At 40.3% G+C, this 17642-nt stretch overlaps 1 protein-coding gene across 1 annotated transcript; it reads right to left on the bottom strand.

Annotated features, from left to right (window-relative positions):
* Positions 1 to 250: 250 nt before the first annotated feature.
* On the bottom strand, positions 251 to 5717 carry LOC133914158 (homeobox protein knotted-1-like 7). The gene is made up of 5 exons (XM_062357298.1): positions 5116 to 5717; positions 4864 to 4986; positions 4552 to 4696; positions 797 to 1056; positions 251 to 675 (listed from the first exon to the last, which is right to left on the bottom strand). The coding sequence occupies exons 1-5, from the start codon at positions 5434 to 5436 to the stop codon at positions 424 to 426; spliced, it is 1101 nt and encodes a 366-aa protein (XP_062213282.1). The 5' UTR covers positions 5437 to 5717; the 3' UTR covers positions 251 to 423.
* Positions 5718 to 17642: the final 11925 nt, after the last annotated feature.

Raw genomic sequence — 17642 nt, 5'->3', positions numbered from 1 at the left:
GCGCACGGGCGCAATCAGTGTGGGCGGAGGGAGAAGGGCGCGTGGTTGCAACGAACACGCTGCCTCCACAGCCTCTCCGAGACGCCTGCCGAGCGGCCCTACGCCGCCGCGCGCTACCTCCCATGCGCCGTTCTACGCTGTGCGCGATACGCACCCTGCGTGCCGTCCGCAGCACCACACGCGCGCGCCGGCACAAATGCCTCTTGCTGAGCACGTTCCGCGGACTGATACCTGATATCTAGAGATGGCAATTTCTTTTCTTGATTATTCCAAAGTAACTTACCCCTCCGCTACAGAAGCATTACCCAAAATGCAAGCGTATAACCCGGTCTTACGGTCCTGACATGCACGAGTTTGATGGTGCAAAGGCGGATAGAATTGTATACTCGACATATAGGCTATGCCGTGACCCATGATAGTGGCTTAGTTATGCCAGAGGCCATGAGCCCCATGATCCGGCCGGGCATAGACCATCGCCGGCGTTGCTCCCGCGAGGCGGGAGTCGACGTAGAGCGCAGCGGCAGCGTTCTGCGGCGCCGGGTGGAAACCGTCCATGACCGCGAACTGCATCTCCTCTGACAGCTTCCAGTGCCGCTTCCGCTGGTTGATGAACCAGTTGTTGATCTGCTTCTGCTCCAGTCCCGTCGACTCGGCCAGCGCGATCTTCTCCATCTCCTGCATGCAACCATGGCACCGCAACACCTCCATCATCTCATCATCAACAGTATATGCACACGAATTGTGACCTTAAATTTTCATGTAACCAGTAACCACAGCTTTATTTGCCTGTGCGTACCGAGGGGTAAGGCCATCGATAGTGCAGCTCCCACCAGCTGAGCAGCGTTTGCCGGGCCTCCTTAGGGAGCTTGCCTTTCTTCCTCTTCTTGCACAGCTCCTTTCTCAGGTTGCCCAAGTACCCGCTGTACTTCTTGAGGAGGTGCCTCTTCAGCTCCTTGTCATCGGAGAAAGGGTCGATGCCGAGAGCTTCTTCTGCCTCCATGCCACTGCCTTCTTCTTGCTCGTCGTCTGACGGATCGAGGCCAATTCTCTCTTCTGCTACAGCCAAAAGAGACATTGATCAGGGCTTGCAAGAATCAATAGTAGTATTGGATAAACGAACTGTGGCATATATTAACGAAACACGTGGACTAAACAAGACACTGATTAAGGGCTCACAGAAATCAACAGTACTAGAGAAAAGGAGCAATGGCAGTAACGGAAAACATTATCTAAACAATGCAATATCACCCATGCACAAATACGAAATGATCTTGCAATTATGGAATCAATTGGTAACACTATTCAATATAGATCGTGCCAATATTCTCCCTTGTAGTACCTAGTATTACAATTTACAAACATATATATAGCTTCTGTGACAAACTGATTGGTTCTTAATTGAACACCACAACTCTGGAACTTATTTATGCATGAGCGGTGCATCTGTACGCTCTCTTTGCGGATATACATAAGACTACTCCATAACACATGTTAAACATTAATAATTTAAGATCCTTTCATGTAAATCATAAAAGGGAAGTGGAATGCAGTAATAAACAGTTTGACCCGGTGCCATTCCTACATTTTTCAAAATCCATCAATTTGTACTTCAATAAACAAACATGTTCTGACTGGTCAACAAAAAAACTGTTATCTATATACAAAGGTTAGATTTTAAATATTCAAATATCAATTTGAGATGGCCAAAGAAATACCAGTGAAGTTAATAGGATGAGCGAGGAAAGATACGATACAGTGCAAAATACTTATTGTACAGACTCTGGAGTTTTCTTTGCAATAAGTAGGACATATAAAGAAGCAGCATGTATCGTGCATTTTTTTAAATAGTTCTGCTACGATTTTGTACATCTTAATTTGATCATAAATTACACTAAAGTATTTACAATATTCTTTTTGCACTAAGTATTTGTCATATTATTATTTTAGGATAACCACATTTAGTTGCATAAAAATACAAATAAGACTTACTGCACACTAATTTCATAACAAATGTGACGAACAGGGAGCTAAAACTATACATGGCGAATATTATGTCGGTCTTCATAATAATCTAGCTGTATTGCATCAGAGTTTATGAAAATTTTAGTTAGGCCACATGAAAACATCTTATTATAGTACCATGTTTAGCAAATTTAATCCTTTCCAAGAAGATCGCTTATTGTTCTTTAGTAGACCCACAAAGCTCCCTCCTACTAGGTTCACCTTATTTGAAAATTCTTGTACTATGAAGACTGAAGAGCACTTCCCAGGAGTGGACATTTGGAAAGTGGGGCATGGGCGTGTCAGTTGAACGCTGAAACTTTTGGAAAATAAGATTCTAATTTAGAAGCAGTAATGATTTAGGCTAATAAGAATCCCGATATATGCATCTGAATCTACTATTTTGTCTTGTTTATGAAATATTCCTCACTTGAAATATCTTGATGAGGATTTGATAGTTAATAATTAAGGAATTAATAGAAATGCAGTATATCCTGATGATAGAGTACCATCGTTCACATATATGTCACCTTGTACAATAGGATTAATAACTGCCATAAGGTGAATAAGGCATGCATAGATATTCCAGGTAGTTCATCGCCTTCTACACGGAAACTATCCCCGACCTGGAAAGAATCCTCTAGACAATATAGTATGGGAAGACTACACTAGAGACTTAAAAGGAGAGGAGTGGTACATCAAAAGTGAAGGAGGGAAGAACAAGCCAAAAAAATAGAGCGCCAAAAAGGAGTAATACGAGGTCGGATGAAGCAGAAACAACTCATTGAGACCTACAACAAATTCAAGACACGACCAGATTCATCCGACAAGAACTTTAGAATTTAGAACACAAGAGAACTCGCTAAGATTCATAAGAGTAGATCTAGACACACTCCATTGTAATTGTATTCTTCTGAGATTAATCACAGCAACACAAGACGTATGGTTATTATCTTAAAGGGATGCCTGAACCTTTATAAAATCGCGTGTCCTACTCTTCAACATACACAACTAATAGCCAAGTATCCATACTTTAAATAAATATTTGCATAATCGATTTTATCAATCATCGACAAATCCTAGCTCCGCCACCGGTGCTCATGAATATGATCATACAATAAGCCTACAAGAGGCTCCCACAATCAAGCTTACATTGCAAATTTGTCGTATACTGAATAATACAAACAAGTTGTATTTATATTATTTATAAAATACAATTGTATGGCCATAGCAAAATCAAAGCCAAATGCTCTCCATTCCTTCAAGTTAATGTTTCCCCATAAAAATGCTATGTAGCTAATATCTCACAATAATTTTTGTTTTCTTAACACAATAAATGCAACAAGATGCAGATTTAATATGTGACGCAACTGATGCTTCTTTTTTCCACTCTTTGTACAACAAAGAAAATGTCACATGGTCAAGCACATTACATTGTAGAAAAGATATACAACATTCTTCGCAAGAGAGACAACGGAGAGATGTCATCACACTACTAGTCTATTATACGATTTATCTATTTATTACGAGGAACTATTATACGATTTACAAACGGACATTACAAGGAAAACATCTAGAGGCGTCTTTCTAATGCACTAGATTGAAAACCAGATACAATCATTTGTAGTAACTACTTAGGTATATATTATTGGTTTCACCAATTTTCCTGTATATATATGACCTAGCTGTTCCAATTAGACGATTTTATGCTCTAGTTAGTGAAGACACAAATCCAAAAGTAGCATGCTACAGCTGTCTGATCTTTTTAGAAGGAAGTACAGTTACAGTTCTTCGGACACTCCGAGAAAAAGTGGCGATACCCAGAGCTAGCCCTGCATCCTATTAAGTGGTACCAATCCAAGCATAAGATTTGCCCCCAAAGGGCAGTCAGTTCGTCCTCATTTATCATAAGTAAAGCAAAACTTTACAGTCAGGAACCGTACGTAGATAAGACCAGACGTGAGAGCAAGTCCCCATATAGCTCATAGCTAGCATGTAGACAAGTGACTCTGTTCACTTTACGATTACGCTAACAAGTACACCCCTAATGCAAGTTCTTGGTAAACTCACATATAGACCTAGGCAATATAATACTGGTCATTAGGGAAGCACTGTGTTTGACTTGAGAAATGCATTTCTTAATAGTGGTCATTAAGGAAGCACTGTGTTTGACTTGTGAAATGCATTGCTTAATTAGCTTAGACCGCTTATTTGCAAATACATATGCAAAGAAAGTTATGCTAGCTAGGAATGTCACAGGAATAAATAACCTGATTATTCTCCTAGAAAAGATAAACAACCTGATTAGCATTTATACTATCTGCTACTGTGTGGTGACTATTTTTGCTGAGACGAACTAACTAATAATAGGATAAAATCCTCAGATGGCATTGCAAAATTTCTCAATCCCTGATCCCGGGACCTACATGTCCTAGACACACAGGGAATGGCAAATCCGATTGAGAAAATTAGACACAGGCAATGGCAGATCTAGGATTGGGAAAATTTGCAATGGCATATTAGAAATTTAGACAATTAAATTCTCAATACCTGCAGAGATGAGAGCTCCAAAGGGTGGCCCAGTACTAGCAATGGAGTTGAGCTCGCACTCCACCGTCTTCAGGAACTCCTTGGCCTCCCGCAGCGGCCGACTCAGCTCCTCCTTCCATGTCGCGATCAGCTCGCAGTACGCTTCCTGATCACGACACACAGACGTGCACACATCAAAACAGCCTAATAAAACCAACACGATTAATCCAACAACACATTTCATGATCCCAAATCGTATACTCCTAATACACATCCCGATCATCCTTGGGAGCACAGCATGCATGCGAAGTAGTTTATGTTATTATGTAGTACCATGAACTGGTCGAGCTCCGGGTCCGGCCCTGCGCGCGCGTCGCCCACGGCCGCCTGCTGCCGCGCCACCCGCTCCCGCGCCGCCGCCGAGATCTCCTCGGCCGCCTCCGGGGGGCAGCCGACCTAACAAAGTTGAACACATGCAACGCAAATGGATGAACATATATTCATAGACCACATCATGCATCTGTGCTTGCAGTTGCACATCAGCACATGTATAAGTGTGTGATCGATCAGTGTTCGCGCGCATGCCTTGTGGCAGTCCAAGAAGGCGGCGAGGAGGCCGTGGTATCGAGGATGGGAAACGATCTTGGCCTTGACGGGGTCGAGACCGACGCGGCGGCCGCCATGGCGATCGCCGTCCTCGAGGAGACGAGGCGCGAGGTGACCGCTGCCTGTTCTAGCCGCAGGCACCATAGGTGCAACAACTTGACCTCGAGTTCCACCGCTGGCAGCTGAGCTAGGGACGGCGTAGACTTGCACGGGGACTTTATAAGAAGACCGCAATGAAGGCGGCGGCGGCCTTGCAGCACCCGAGTGGCCGCGGCCTCCAAGATCGGAGAGATCCTCCATCAGCAGCTTGCTAGGTTTCTTTATATCTAGGTGAGGAAGAAGAGGGAGACAGAGAGGAGAACAGCTAGCTAGGGCTAAGCATGGAGATTTGTTAACCTTTAGCTTAGATCTTTTGCAGTAGTAAAGAGGAACTGGGGAATAAATAAAAGGAGCGGGAACAAGAACTGTAGAGACGAAAAGAAAAGGAGGCAGGCTGTGGGAGTTGAGTGGCTGTCGCACACAGACGAGATTGCATAGTGTAGCGTAGGGCAGTGGGAGTAGGAAAAGAAAGGAGAGGAGGAGAGGAGAGGTCTGGTGGCCGTCATGTCCGATGTCAAATCAGGTAAAAAGCCGGAGTGGAGACTAGTGTGAGCTTCACGGCCAGTGTTTCCAATGGCGAAATGTGCTGGCTTACGTGTACTGCTGTCGCATTGACCAGTGTGCACGGGTGGTCACTGTGTTTGGCCATGCTGGCGTCGTGTTTTGTTTTTTACTCACGAGGACGCACACAACAAATTCATATCACATATATCCAACGCATGCACTCGTATACGCCTGATAGATCCTCGCTAAACGCGTAAAACTCGCGAGCGAGCCACGCGTTCTTGTTTTGTTCGGAGCTTCAGAATGACATTAGATACTCTTGTAAAATTTTCGTGTTTCGTATCGACTCCGAGTTTGCGATGTGCAAGACACGAGGAGGTATATTTGCATTTCACGTGGTGTTTCTGGCGGAGTTCGAATACTACAAGCCACACATTTTGTAATGACACTAGAGCAGTCCCCACATGTTTGATAAGAAGGAAAAAAATATATTTGTCTATAACAAATGGCCCAGTGTTAGAACACTGGATTAGCCAACCAAACAAGTCCTTAATCCTAAATTTTGGCCTGAATAAAAAGAAGCACATTCATGATTTTTTTTCTATTACTCCTACTACTCCTCCAGGAAAACTTTATAGATCTCGCATAAATTTGCAATCGAACAAGTGAAAATATTAATCTAAGCCAATAATGTGTCTTAATCTAAAGGTCTTTCTTTGTCGCTGATCGCACGGAAATTTCGGAAGAGAGCATTTTGGAAGAGCCAGGTGACACCTGAATTCCTGAGTTGGTTGAGCATCTTGAGTAGGTCCTCCTCGTCCATCACATGGATTATGTTTGATCCGGCATCAAATCATCAAGTCGCATGAGATAGAGCTGTCGGCGATGTTGACCCTGTCCGCAGAGTAAGATGCTGGTGGACTAAGCATGCATGTCATGAACACGATGCATAGATTCTGGTATGACTAGCTAGATATGCATGCGATCACGTCGAAAATTAACCAAATGCACGATTAGATCAAAATTTGTTTCCTTGGTTATTTGTGAGCAAAAAGGGCTATCTTGACGGGCAATATATACAGACTCGATTAATGTATTAGTAAACCAATCGATTAATGTACCAAACAAGCTAGAATTAATTATATTCCTCTTAATATGAGATGACAGTATTTCCTGATCCAAGTTAATGCTGCTAGTATTTTCGCGTAAGAACCAAAATTTTTTTAGCTGAGAACGATAGAGAAGGATACTCATGTACGTATAGGTGTATTTAAAGAGTAAAATAATACTCCTTCTTCCCAAAATATATGGTGTATTAGGATTTTAAAAAGTCTTTGAAAGTATACTTTGATAATTAATTTATTTTGCAATATATTATCAATTGCTATAAAATCAATATTATATTAAAAGATCTATAAAATACGGATCTATTGATACAATATTTGTACTTTATACAATAAAACATGCATATAATTTGATTAATTGTTAGTCAAAATCTATAAAGTTTGACTTTTCTAAATTGTAATATGCTCTATATTTTGGGATGGAGGGAGTACAAAATATTACATGGTTATGAAATGGCCTCAGGATCAATCATACCCTATCACCACTCCTATAGAAATGGTTATCAGTGTTGGCTCAAAAATGCTATCAGTGTCAGTTTTTGAACTAACACTGGTAGTCAAATTATACGCATGTTTTAATAGGTTTGGTCGCGGTCCATAAAAAAAATCAGTACTGATATTCACACTATCAGTGCTGATTTTTTATCATTAGCCAACAATGTTACCATTTTCTATTAAAAAAAGAAAAATTTACCAAAAATGAGGCGGCTCGATGCCACCTTCGTTGCAATCATCTCACAGCGGTGAATATTAATTACAATAATCTCATAGATAATTTGCAACAACACAAATTTGATGCACAAAACAAACATTTGCAAAAACTCAATATCGATTTATTCAATACAGAGGGAGTTCATTTTGTCATATACATGATATCTACTACTTCCACACAAAAAACGGAAGCAGAGAGGGAGAGAGATATTGTTACTTCCCCGAATCAACCAATATGGATTTTCTCAACAACAATGTTCGCCGGTGTTGTCACGTCCCTAAACGTTAATCGTGTAATTAAGCGGCATAATCATTATGGCAATTGTTTCTACATGTTTATTGATTAAATTAAGTTTCAAACGTGTTCAAAAATACTTAGGAGATGGTCTAGAGCTCTTTAGAAAAGTCCTAAATATTTTGGAAAAGAAGAAAAATAGAAAAAGGAAAAGACTATTTCTGCGGTCTGACTAGGATCCCCAGCGGTCTGACCGCCAGAGGCAACCACATAGGCTTGTTATATGGGCTTTCGGTGGTCTGACCAGGAGCTTTCATGGTCTGACCACCAAAGCTCAGAGGCTCGATCTAAGTGAGTCGACCACTCTCTCTTACTCTCTTTTCTCTTTTCTCTCTCACTCTCTCTCCCTCACCCAAACCTTAGAGAGAGAAGAAGAGGATGACCCCGACGATCGGAGATCGACGGTGGGGAATTCCTCGAGCTGCCCGAAGGCTTCCCTGAGTTCTTCCCCCTCTTCTCCATCGTCGGAGATGCTTTTCCCTGGGCTTCTTCATCTCAAGCTTAGCGACCGCTTTGAGGCTCGATCCACAAATCGAAGCCTCCCCGAGGTGAACCAATCCAATTGGAAGTTCCCCTATGCTGAGGTAAACCTTCCCATGTTGTTTTCCATCATTTCCTAGCTCTAGTCACTCGTTGTTTTGAATTCAGCTAAGAAACCCAAGTTAAACCTAGATCTAGATCTCATCCACAGGGTTTCACGTGTTTGGACCGTGCATGTTGTCTGAACAATCATAGAAAACATTCCTCTAGTCTTGTGGAGTACTTTGATACCCCTCCTAGTCTAAGGTTTCGTCGGAGCCTTCGCTGGTGGCCTTACAAGTGGCGCCGGTAGAGTCTCACGGTCTGACCGCAGCTTTGGCCAATCTGACCGCCAATAAGTTAGTTCAAAACCATAACAAAACCCAATAGTCAGGATCAGACCGCCACTAGGGTCGGTCTAACCGCTAGCTGTTGGTCTGACCACCACCGTTGGTCTAACCGTCACCATACCATTGGTCTAACCACCAAGGCCCTAAACTCTCTGCACGCCACTGGTCTGACCGTCACTATACCATCGGTCTAACTACTAGTAGATCCAAGCTTTATGCACTTAGGCTATCTTACCCGAGGTTCAAACCTTTTCTAACCCGGATCGTTTAGCATTCCTTTGCAAATATTTTTGAAACATGTCATTTTATTATTGTTCGAGCATGCATCATATGCACACTTCTTCATCGTTCACTTGTTTATGTGATGCATTCTTGATTCGTTTAGAGAGTGTTGCGCCGACAATCCAAGTGATTGAAGGCGCAACTCATAAGAAGTTAAATTCAAGATCGAGCGTAAGAAAATACTATTTGAGATGTAGCACGATGTGCTAAGGACCTCAGCCCAAAGCTTTCTAGGAGTCCTATGCTCATCGAGTATAGTCCTAGCCATGTCAACCAAAGTCCTATTCTTTCTCTCAACCACGATATTCTACTGAGAAACACATGGGGTAGAAAACTGATGCTCAATACCATGCTCAAGATAGAAAGTATCAAAGAGATAGTTTTTGAACTCGATACCATTATCACTGCGAATTGCTTTCAATGCACCAGGGAGTTTCTTGAACAATCTCAAAGCTAAGCTCCGGAAGTGTGAGAACACTTCATCCTTACTCACAAGAAAGAAGAACCAAGAGTAGCGAGAGAAATAACTAATAATGATAAGAACATACCACTTCCGACCCTCCGAACGAACTCGAGAAGAACCAACAGTGTCTATATGGAGAAGTTCTCCCGATCGTTCAGTCATAACCAGATTGAATGGTGGGTGGGAGACAACAACCATCTTGCCATGCCGACACGGAGCACAAACAAGATTATTCTCAAACTTGAACTTAGGTAATCCTCAAATCAAGCCTAAAACACTCAAATGAGACTTAGAAAAATTAGTTCCAAAAACTCTCCTAACTTGAGAAATCTTGCAAATCAAAGCGCTAGAAGAATCGAGAACTTGAGAAGGATCGTGTTTGAAATGCACTTTTAAGTCCTCATCCAACAACTAAGATACAAAAGAGAATGTTGTATCTCAGATACTCCACCAAAGTTACATCCTTGAGAGTGAAACTCTCATTCATCCTTATCATACATTTGGCTTTCACCCTTCATTTCCAATCATCCCCAAATGTGATGTACTCGTGTCGCTTCATGGATGTGAGGCTGAAGAACTATGATGAATCTCCGGTCATATGATGCGAACAACCAGAGTCAATAAACCACTTATTCTCCAGACCTCCACCTGCCACTTCACAATACAACTTTAGTTATACAGCAAATCATCACATTTTTTAGAAGGCATAGACAAGCTTTTGAAATGAGTAGGTTCTTAGGTTACAAATCGACAGGTACAATAATGGATATGGATAACAACCGTAAAACAACGATATTCACATAGCAGCTGAACTGGTGGTACTTTCGGTAATAGTGCTAGTTATCTTGCATAAGAAGTAAAATTACTTGCTCCCCGGAAAGATGCCCCATTTACCAGTATCTTTTTGGGGACACAACCACATATCACACACCTAAGACAATAGTCAGACCACAATGAGCGTACAGATTTTATAACATCATGGAAAACAGCTTTCAGTACGCAAACACCAGAAATGCGCAAAATCAATCGGGAGGTGGTGTTCCACCATGTCGTCCTAGCCACTCGGAGCTATGGGGTGAAACGGGAGCTTGCAAATCGCAACCGCATCCGAATCCCCTGACCGCACAGTAAAATATGAGAGACGACACAGCACTCCACCGTCAAATACTGCAGCTAGCATCGGTATTGTTCATAAGAAGGTAATTTTACTATACACGAGATACTGTAGCACTAAATCCATTAGGTCCAGCGGCTCACGGCGGATTAAAATCACGATGACTTCTCATAGGATCCCTTCGCATCGCAGCCTGCAACACATCTCGCAACCAATAAACCACAAGCAATAAAATGGGAAATGCATAATGCGAACGCTCACAAAAGTACCAAACACAACTCATGAACACTTCATTCTGTGACTTTGACATAGTATTAGCAATAACAGGATGGAAAGGAAGATAGTGTATCTGCTTCAATTTCCCTGCTGCTGTTCCTTCGTCCTTCGGAACTGATGCCATTTGAATCCGATGGGCAAGGCAACGGCTGGGGCAGGTCAGACGGTGGCAGGCTGGCAGCCATCGCATTCTCTATTTGACTGGACAGCGGCATGCGGCGAGCGACAGCCGCTGGCCATGGGAGCGGCTCTGAAACACGATACTTCTAAATGGCTACGTATCCATATCAGATATCAAAATACGTCAGATACATGGTGGATATGTATCCATCCAATATCTAAATAAAAATAAATATTAAAAATTTGGATAATCTTTGATACTTGTGGGATATATTTACTAGGATCGGATATCCATAAATTACTTAATCAGAGAGGGGTGAATGATTGTAGAAGCTAAATTTTAAATTTAAATTACCCTAATCAAATATTTAATTTATTTGCGAAATTCAGTTGAAGACGGACTACTATCACTCACTAAAAAAAGATATATAGGAAAAACCAACCGTTAGATTGCCCTAATTTTTTTTTTATAAACTAGAAAATCATACGAAATGATTCTCATAAGAATCAGGTTGATCGGATCTCTATATATATCAATGATAGATAGTTTGCTTTATCTTACCGTATCTAAGCCTGGTATCATGTTTAGTATGTGCATGTGTGCAAGGTTTCAACATCACTAAAAAATGTCATTTGATGGTCGTTAAACGTATTTTGAGATATTTAAAATGCTCTCCTAGTATATGGCTTTGGTATCTAAAAGATGCTAAGTTTGAGCTAATCGAATATTCAGATTCCGATTATACAGGTTGTAAAGTAGATAGAAAAAGCACCTCCGAAAGTTACCAATTTCTTAAAAGAACGCTAGTTTCATGGTCATCCAAGAAATAAAACTTCGTAGCACTTTCTACCGTCCAAGCGGAATATGTTTCCGCGAGTAGTTGTTATGCTCAATTGCTATGGATGAGGTAAACTTTGTTAGATTTTGAAGTTGAGTTCAAAATAGTGTCTCTTTTGTGTGGTAATGAAAGTGCCATGAAAATAACCATAAATCCGATCCAACACTCTAGAATCATGCATATTGATATTCACCATCATTTTCTTAGAGATCATGTAAGCAAAAGACGATATCTTAGTAGATAGTGTGCGGACCGGAGATCAGTTAGCGGATATTTTCATAAAACCTTTAGATGAGAGTCATTTTTACAAGTTGAGAAATGAACTTAATGTCATTAACTTCTTAAATGTTGCTTGAAACAATGAGCACATGATTTTTGCACATTTATATGTTTTAGCAGTCATACCTTGATTCACATGCTCATATTGTTTATGTTTATTTCATTTTTGAATATGTAAATTTGTTACACAATTTCAATTCAAGCTTATATTTTTATGATTGTGTTTATGTCTTGTTGCATATGGTTCTATCACATTTCATACCTCTAAATTTCATATGGTTATCATATCTCGTCTCATATCTAAATCTAGAATTTCTGGAGCTATCTTTTTCCAGCTGTTTGACCGAAAGCCCCCCCCCCCCCGGGTCGGACCGCCATATCTATACAGAGTTTTTTCCCTTCTGTGCTCTCGTGGTCTGACCGCACCAAGTCTTGGTCTAACCATCAAATCTAAACATAAACTTTTTGAGCCTCTGGACTCTAGTGGTCCGACCACCCCGAGTATTGGTCTCACAGCCAGCGGCTATTAAGTCAACATCGATCTTCTTTCTTTTCTCCTCTAGTCCCCATCTCTCCCAACCGAGCACTTCTTCTTTTCCTCTTTCACAAACTCGTGCCCTCCAGGGAAACTCAAGGGAGCCCAAGTCCCTTATCCCCGATCGATCTATGACCATCCCCGGTCCAACCGCGGACTCCTCCACCATATTTTCTCGGTATTTTCTCTATTCCCTCTCCTTTCATTGTGGATTTTAAGGTTTATTTTATATGCTTAGGGTTTGAAAGAGAGGATCCATCTTATGAGACGTGAATTTGAGATAAAGTTGAATGTAATGGTTTGCTATGGTCTAAATTAGGCTACGCTCAAAGTTTGATTGGTTGGAACTTCTAATTTCTTCAAAATCCATCAAATTAGATCTATTTGAGTGCTCACGATCAGACTGTAGCTTGTGCCGATCTGACCGCTAGCAGCGGCAGAAGCTGATTTATTCACTGTTTCATCTTGTATCAATTCTTTTCCTTTATCTAATTCCTTATGACATCTTATATGATCAGTGGAAGTGGAAGTAGCTTTAGGAAGAGGTTGACAAAGATTGTGGCTGGTCGCGGTAAGGCTAAGAAAAAATTGATGGACTCAGATTCAAAGGATGATCACCATGACTCTGATTGTATGCCATCTCAAGATATTGGTGAGGAAACATAGTTTTTTGTCGGTAATGTTGATCATAACATGAAATATGCCAGTGATGAGGATCTTGAAATTAATCATCAAGCTTATGTTGGGTATAGAAAATCTTAGACATCAATTGAATATATTAGAGCTAGAAACATCTATCAATATGCTCTAGAAAATGATGTTTCTCAACCACATTTTTATACCATGGTGCAACAAGATGACTTCTATAGTTATATTCTGAATAAGAAAATATTTGAATAAATTGATAGATTGAGATTATGTGAGAAGTCAGCCTAGCATGGATGGTTTAGCTTGTATCTTTTAAGAACTAGATCTTTATGAGTTAGTGAGTTCCAAATGTAATTGGAATACCACTATCATCAGGTAATTCTATGCAACAGTTGGGATTTCTCATGAGTCTCAGAAAATTGAGCGGATGATAGGATCCAGAAAATATGAAGCTTCATTTAGGGATTTTGCAAGTGATGTGAGAACCCCTTATGATCTTGTTTATGGCTCTATTGATATAAATAATGAAGATTATTTGGCTGAAAATATGTGGAGTGCCTTCTATGAGTCACAGGGGGTTATTCCTAGAGTCACACTTGGGACAGTGACTGGATTGAAGGTGCTTCCCGCTACGATCAATAAGATTGTAAGAGCCATTTTTGTTCCAAAACGTGAAAACAGTGATGCTATTTAGGACCATTACTGGAATATAATTAATCATATCGTGAACAGAAGAAAAATTGATGTGGTCAAGTACATTCTGAAGGCTATTAATGATATCACAGTGAGCATAACTCCAAATCTTTATTTTGCTGCATTCTGAATAGAGATCAGGGTGGTCAGGATACTCCTGCAGCTCAGGGAGGTCAGCATGAGGAACCTCAATATAACATTCCTCCTTAGTGGACACCTCCAGCTAGTTTCTTTAATCATTACATGGTATCCATCCAGCATGATTTTCAGTAGAGTTTGGACTCTTTTTAGGCTAGCTTGCAGCAGAACTTCTATCAGCTTATGATGACATAATTGCAATCTACTCATCAGTCTATCTCCCTGGTTTGAGAGGACATTGCTGCTCTCAATACTCAGAACCAAGAATTGAATGAAATATTTCACAACTCTCTCTTGGACAACAGTGGCTTGATGATCAGTTCACTACCTTCTCTGATCATTTCTACAGTATCTATCCTCGTCCTCGTCCTCGTCCTCGTCCTCCTCCTCCTCCTCAGGATGACTAGACCTTTTGGTATTTGATACCAAAGGGAGAGAAGTTGGAAGAAGTGAAGGAGACAACTATCTTACATTGCATCTTTGTTTCTTTAAGCATTGTAATGAACGACATTGCATCTTTATTTCTTTAAGCATTGTAATGAACGACATTGCATCTTTGTTTCTTTAAGTATTGTAATGTGATGAAATATGCTTATTTGCTTATCTCCATATTCATCACTATCTATATGTTCTCATTTTTATTGGATGTCTTGAGGAAAATGTTTTTTATGATCTTATTGATTATATTGATCATATCTCTTTCTTCGGATCCATATATACAAGGTAAACTCTGTCAATTTTTTTATTCAACTTTTTAACTTGTGCCATTTGTTTTACTCTAAATCTTATGGGAATATGTGTAGGGGGAGCTTACCTTGACATGAGTTTTTATAGCAAATTGTCTATTTAATTTCATATCATTGAATTTCTTACTATATAAACTCACATTTGAGTCTTCTTTATGCTAATCGCTAAAAGTGAGCTCAAAACTTAAATCATATCACTTATTAGTGTTATTGTCATTAATTACCAAAAAGAGGAAAATTGAAGCATCTAGGCCCCTAATTCGTGTTTTGGTAATTAATGACAATATATCTTTTGTGGACTAACATATTTGAATAAGTTATGAAAAGATTAGTCATAAATATGTCGCGGAGCTAGAAGATGCATGGGTGGAAAACATGAAAATGGCTAGCTCAAGGTAAATGTATAATTGTAGGGCTTTTTTTTTGCCGATCATAGGAGATTAGAGAAGATAAATTGACTGAATTAATAGGATAAGTGCCGTACTATTAAGAGAGATTGATGTGCGTTTACTTGAGATATCTATAGTGTCATAATTGCTCAAACTTGCATTTTATATAGAGTGGAAAATTTAATTTGAGAGAAACCAAGGAAATGTTGTCTTTGGGATGTTTTTGAGCTGTGATAATCTGACCGCCGGAGAGGCTGGTCTGACTGCTGTATAAACTTGATCGATACTTAGTAGAACTCAGTCCCAATCTGACCAAAGAGTGTGTCGGTCCGACCGCCAAACGAACAGAGGGGTTCAGACCCTCCGATCTGGCTAGCGGTCTGATGGCCGGCATGGCCAGTCTGACCGCCCTGGGTACAGAGAGTTTTGGCACTTTGTTCCCTGCTCGTTGTCTGACCGTGAGGGGTCATGGTCTGATCGCCAGACATGTGTTAAAGTTATCATCACGACTTTTATAGTCGTTGTATTTGCGGCGGTCCAACCACCATTTGAGCTGCGGTCTGACCACCCAGTGCGCAGATGTGTCAAATCAACAACAACGGCCATATTCTTGAGTGTGGGCTATAAATAAGAGCTTTGTTGTTTCAAGTAAGCTCTCTAGAACTTCAATACAGCTCATTGGAGCTCTTGCCTTCATGCTCTCCCTCTCTTGGCTTAGTAGTTGCATTTTTTAGAGTGTGAGAGTATCTAGTGTATAACTTTGAAGAGTTTGAGCATTGGGGCACTGGTGATCCTTCAAGCAAGCATCATCGACTTGTTATTCTTGGAGGTTACCGTCTCCTAGACGGCTTGGAGGTTGTTGCGCTGTTGAGCCCTTCAAAGAAGATTGTGAAGGAGCCACGGTGGTGATTAAAAGAGACTTTAATCATGCCTTGCCAGAGAGGCTAAGTGCTACTTTAGTGGAATCAAGGTATTGAATAGTTTTTGTTCTATTCCGGTTTAATATCAAGTTGCTCTGTGTGAGCCCTTTCTCATGTGAGAATTGGATACTTGATAAAGAAGTGGTTAGAATCTCAACATGAATTAGGGGTGATAAGAAAATCACCGATACCACAGGATAAATTTCATGTGTCATTCTTTGAGCAATTTACTTTATGCAATTTATCTTCCTAGAATATAAATGTTGTATGTCACCCTAGGATTACAAACCTTGACATAGCTCTTAGTTGTTTTCATATTGCTCTAGTGATCTTTAGTTTGTTTCCTCAAGTTTCGTTGATCGCTTAGCAATTAGTTTTAAAAACCGCTTATTCACCCGCCTCTAGCCGGTATCCTAGATCCTGCAATGGGCCAACACTGGCAGCAGTAGCTTGAGCTTCATTATACCAAGCCCAAGGATTATCAAACATTTCGAGCTCACTAACTTCTTCCTCGGAAGCCACCGGTGAGCAAGGAGGCTCAATTCCTAAATGAGCATGAATTTCCTTTTACCTCACTTCAAGCTTTCTCATTCTCAAGTTGGTGTAGTCCTTATGCTCCTTGATCTTGATTGCATTGTGGGTACAAACTCTGAAAATAGCCGTCAGAGCATTCTTAATAAATGAAGATGATCCACGAGAGGAAGAACCATGCCTTGGAGCTGCCATAGGAGGAGAATGCACGCTTGCATGCCCACTAGCTTGACCACCCTTTTGTCTTAATCTCAAGTGCTCATGCTTGACCTCTTTCACAAATACTTTCTTTGTCACCCTCTCAATTTAAATATAATCTAAGCAATATCTTAGCAACTCATGAACATTATCATAATGCCATTATGCTAAATCATTTTGCTCTGCTAATTTCATTATTCAAACCAATTTTTTCATCACATAATCTCACAATCTCCCCCTTGATGAAAATATTGACAACCCTCAAGTGAACATTGACAACCTCTTAACAAACATGATTTGATTTTAAAATCAAACACAAATTGAAATAAAAATCAAGAAAAAATTCCAACAAGGAAAATCTCTCCCCCTTTGAGAAAAACAAAAAATCTTTCCCGAAATGAGCAACTCTCCCCCCCCCCCCCTTAGCAACGATTTTATCGAAAATTCAAAAGAAAGAATCAAATCTTTTTGTTGTTTTTATCATAATGAGCAACATATATCAGCCGCATATATATAACATATACTCGACCAAGCCACACTATCAATAATATCTGCACCAACCCATCTATACATGTATAAATATAGTGTGAGCACAACTTACCAAGTATAATTAATTATTTATTTGCAAGGCATGATTCACAATCTCAACTACTCAAATTCTCAAATTATATGCTATTAAAAATATGAATACAAAAAGTATTTCATTGTTTTGATTAAAATCACATGTAACAAG

The sequence above is a fragment of the Phragmites australis genome, chromosome 4 (genome assembly GCF_958298935.1).
Source record: "Phragmites australis chromosome 4, lpPhrAust1.1, whole genome shotgun sequence".
Taxonomy (NCBI): domain Eukaryota; kingdom Viridiplantae; phylum Streptophyta; class Magnoliopsida; order Poales; family Poaceae; genus Phragmites; species Phragmites australis.
This window is presented reverse-complemented; position numbering and strand designations above follow the sequence as displayed.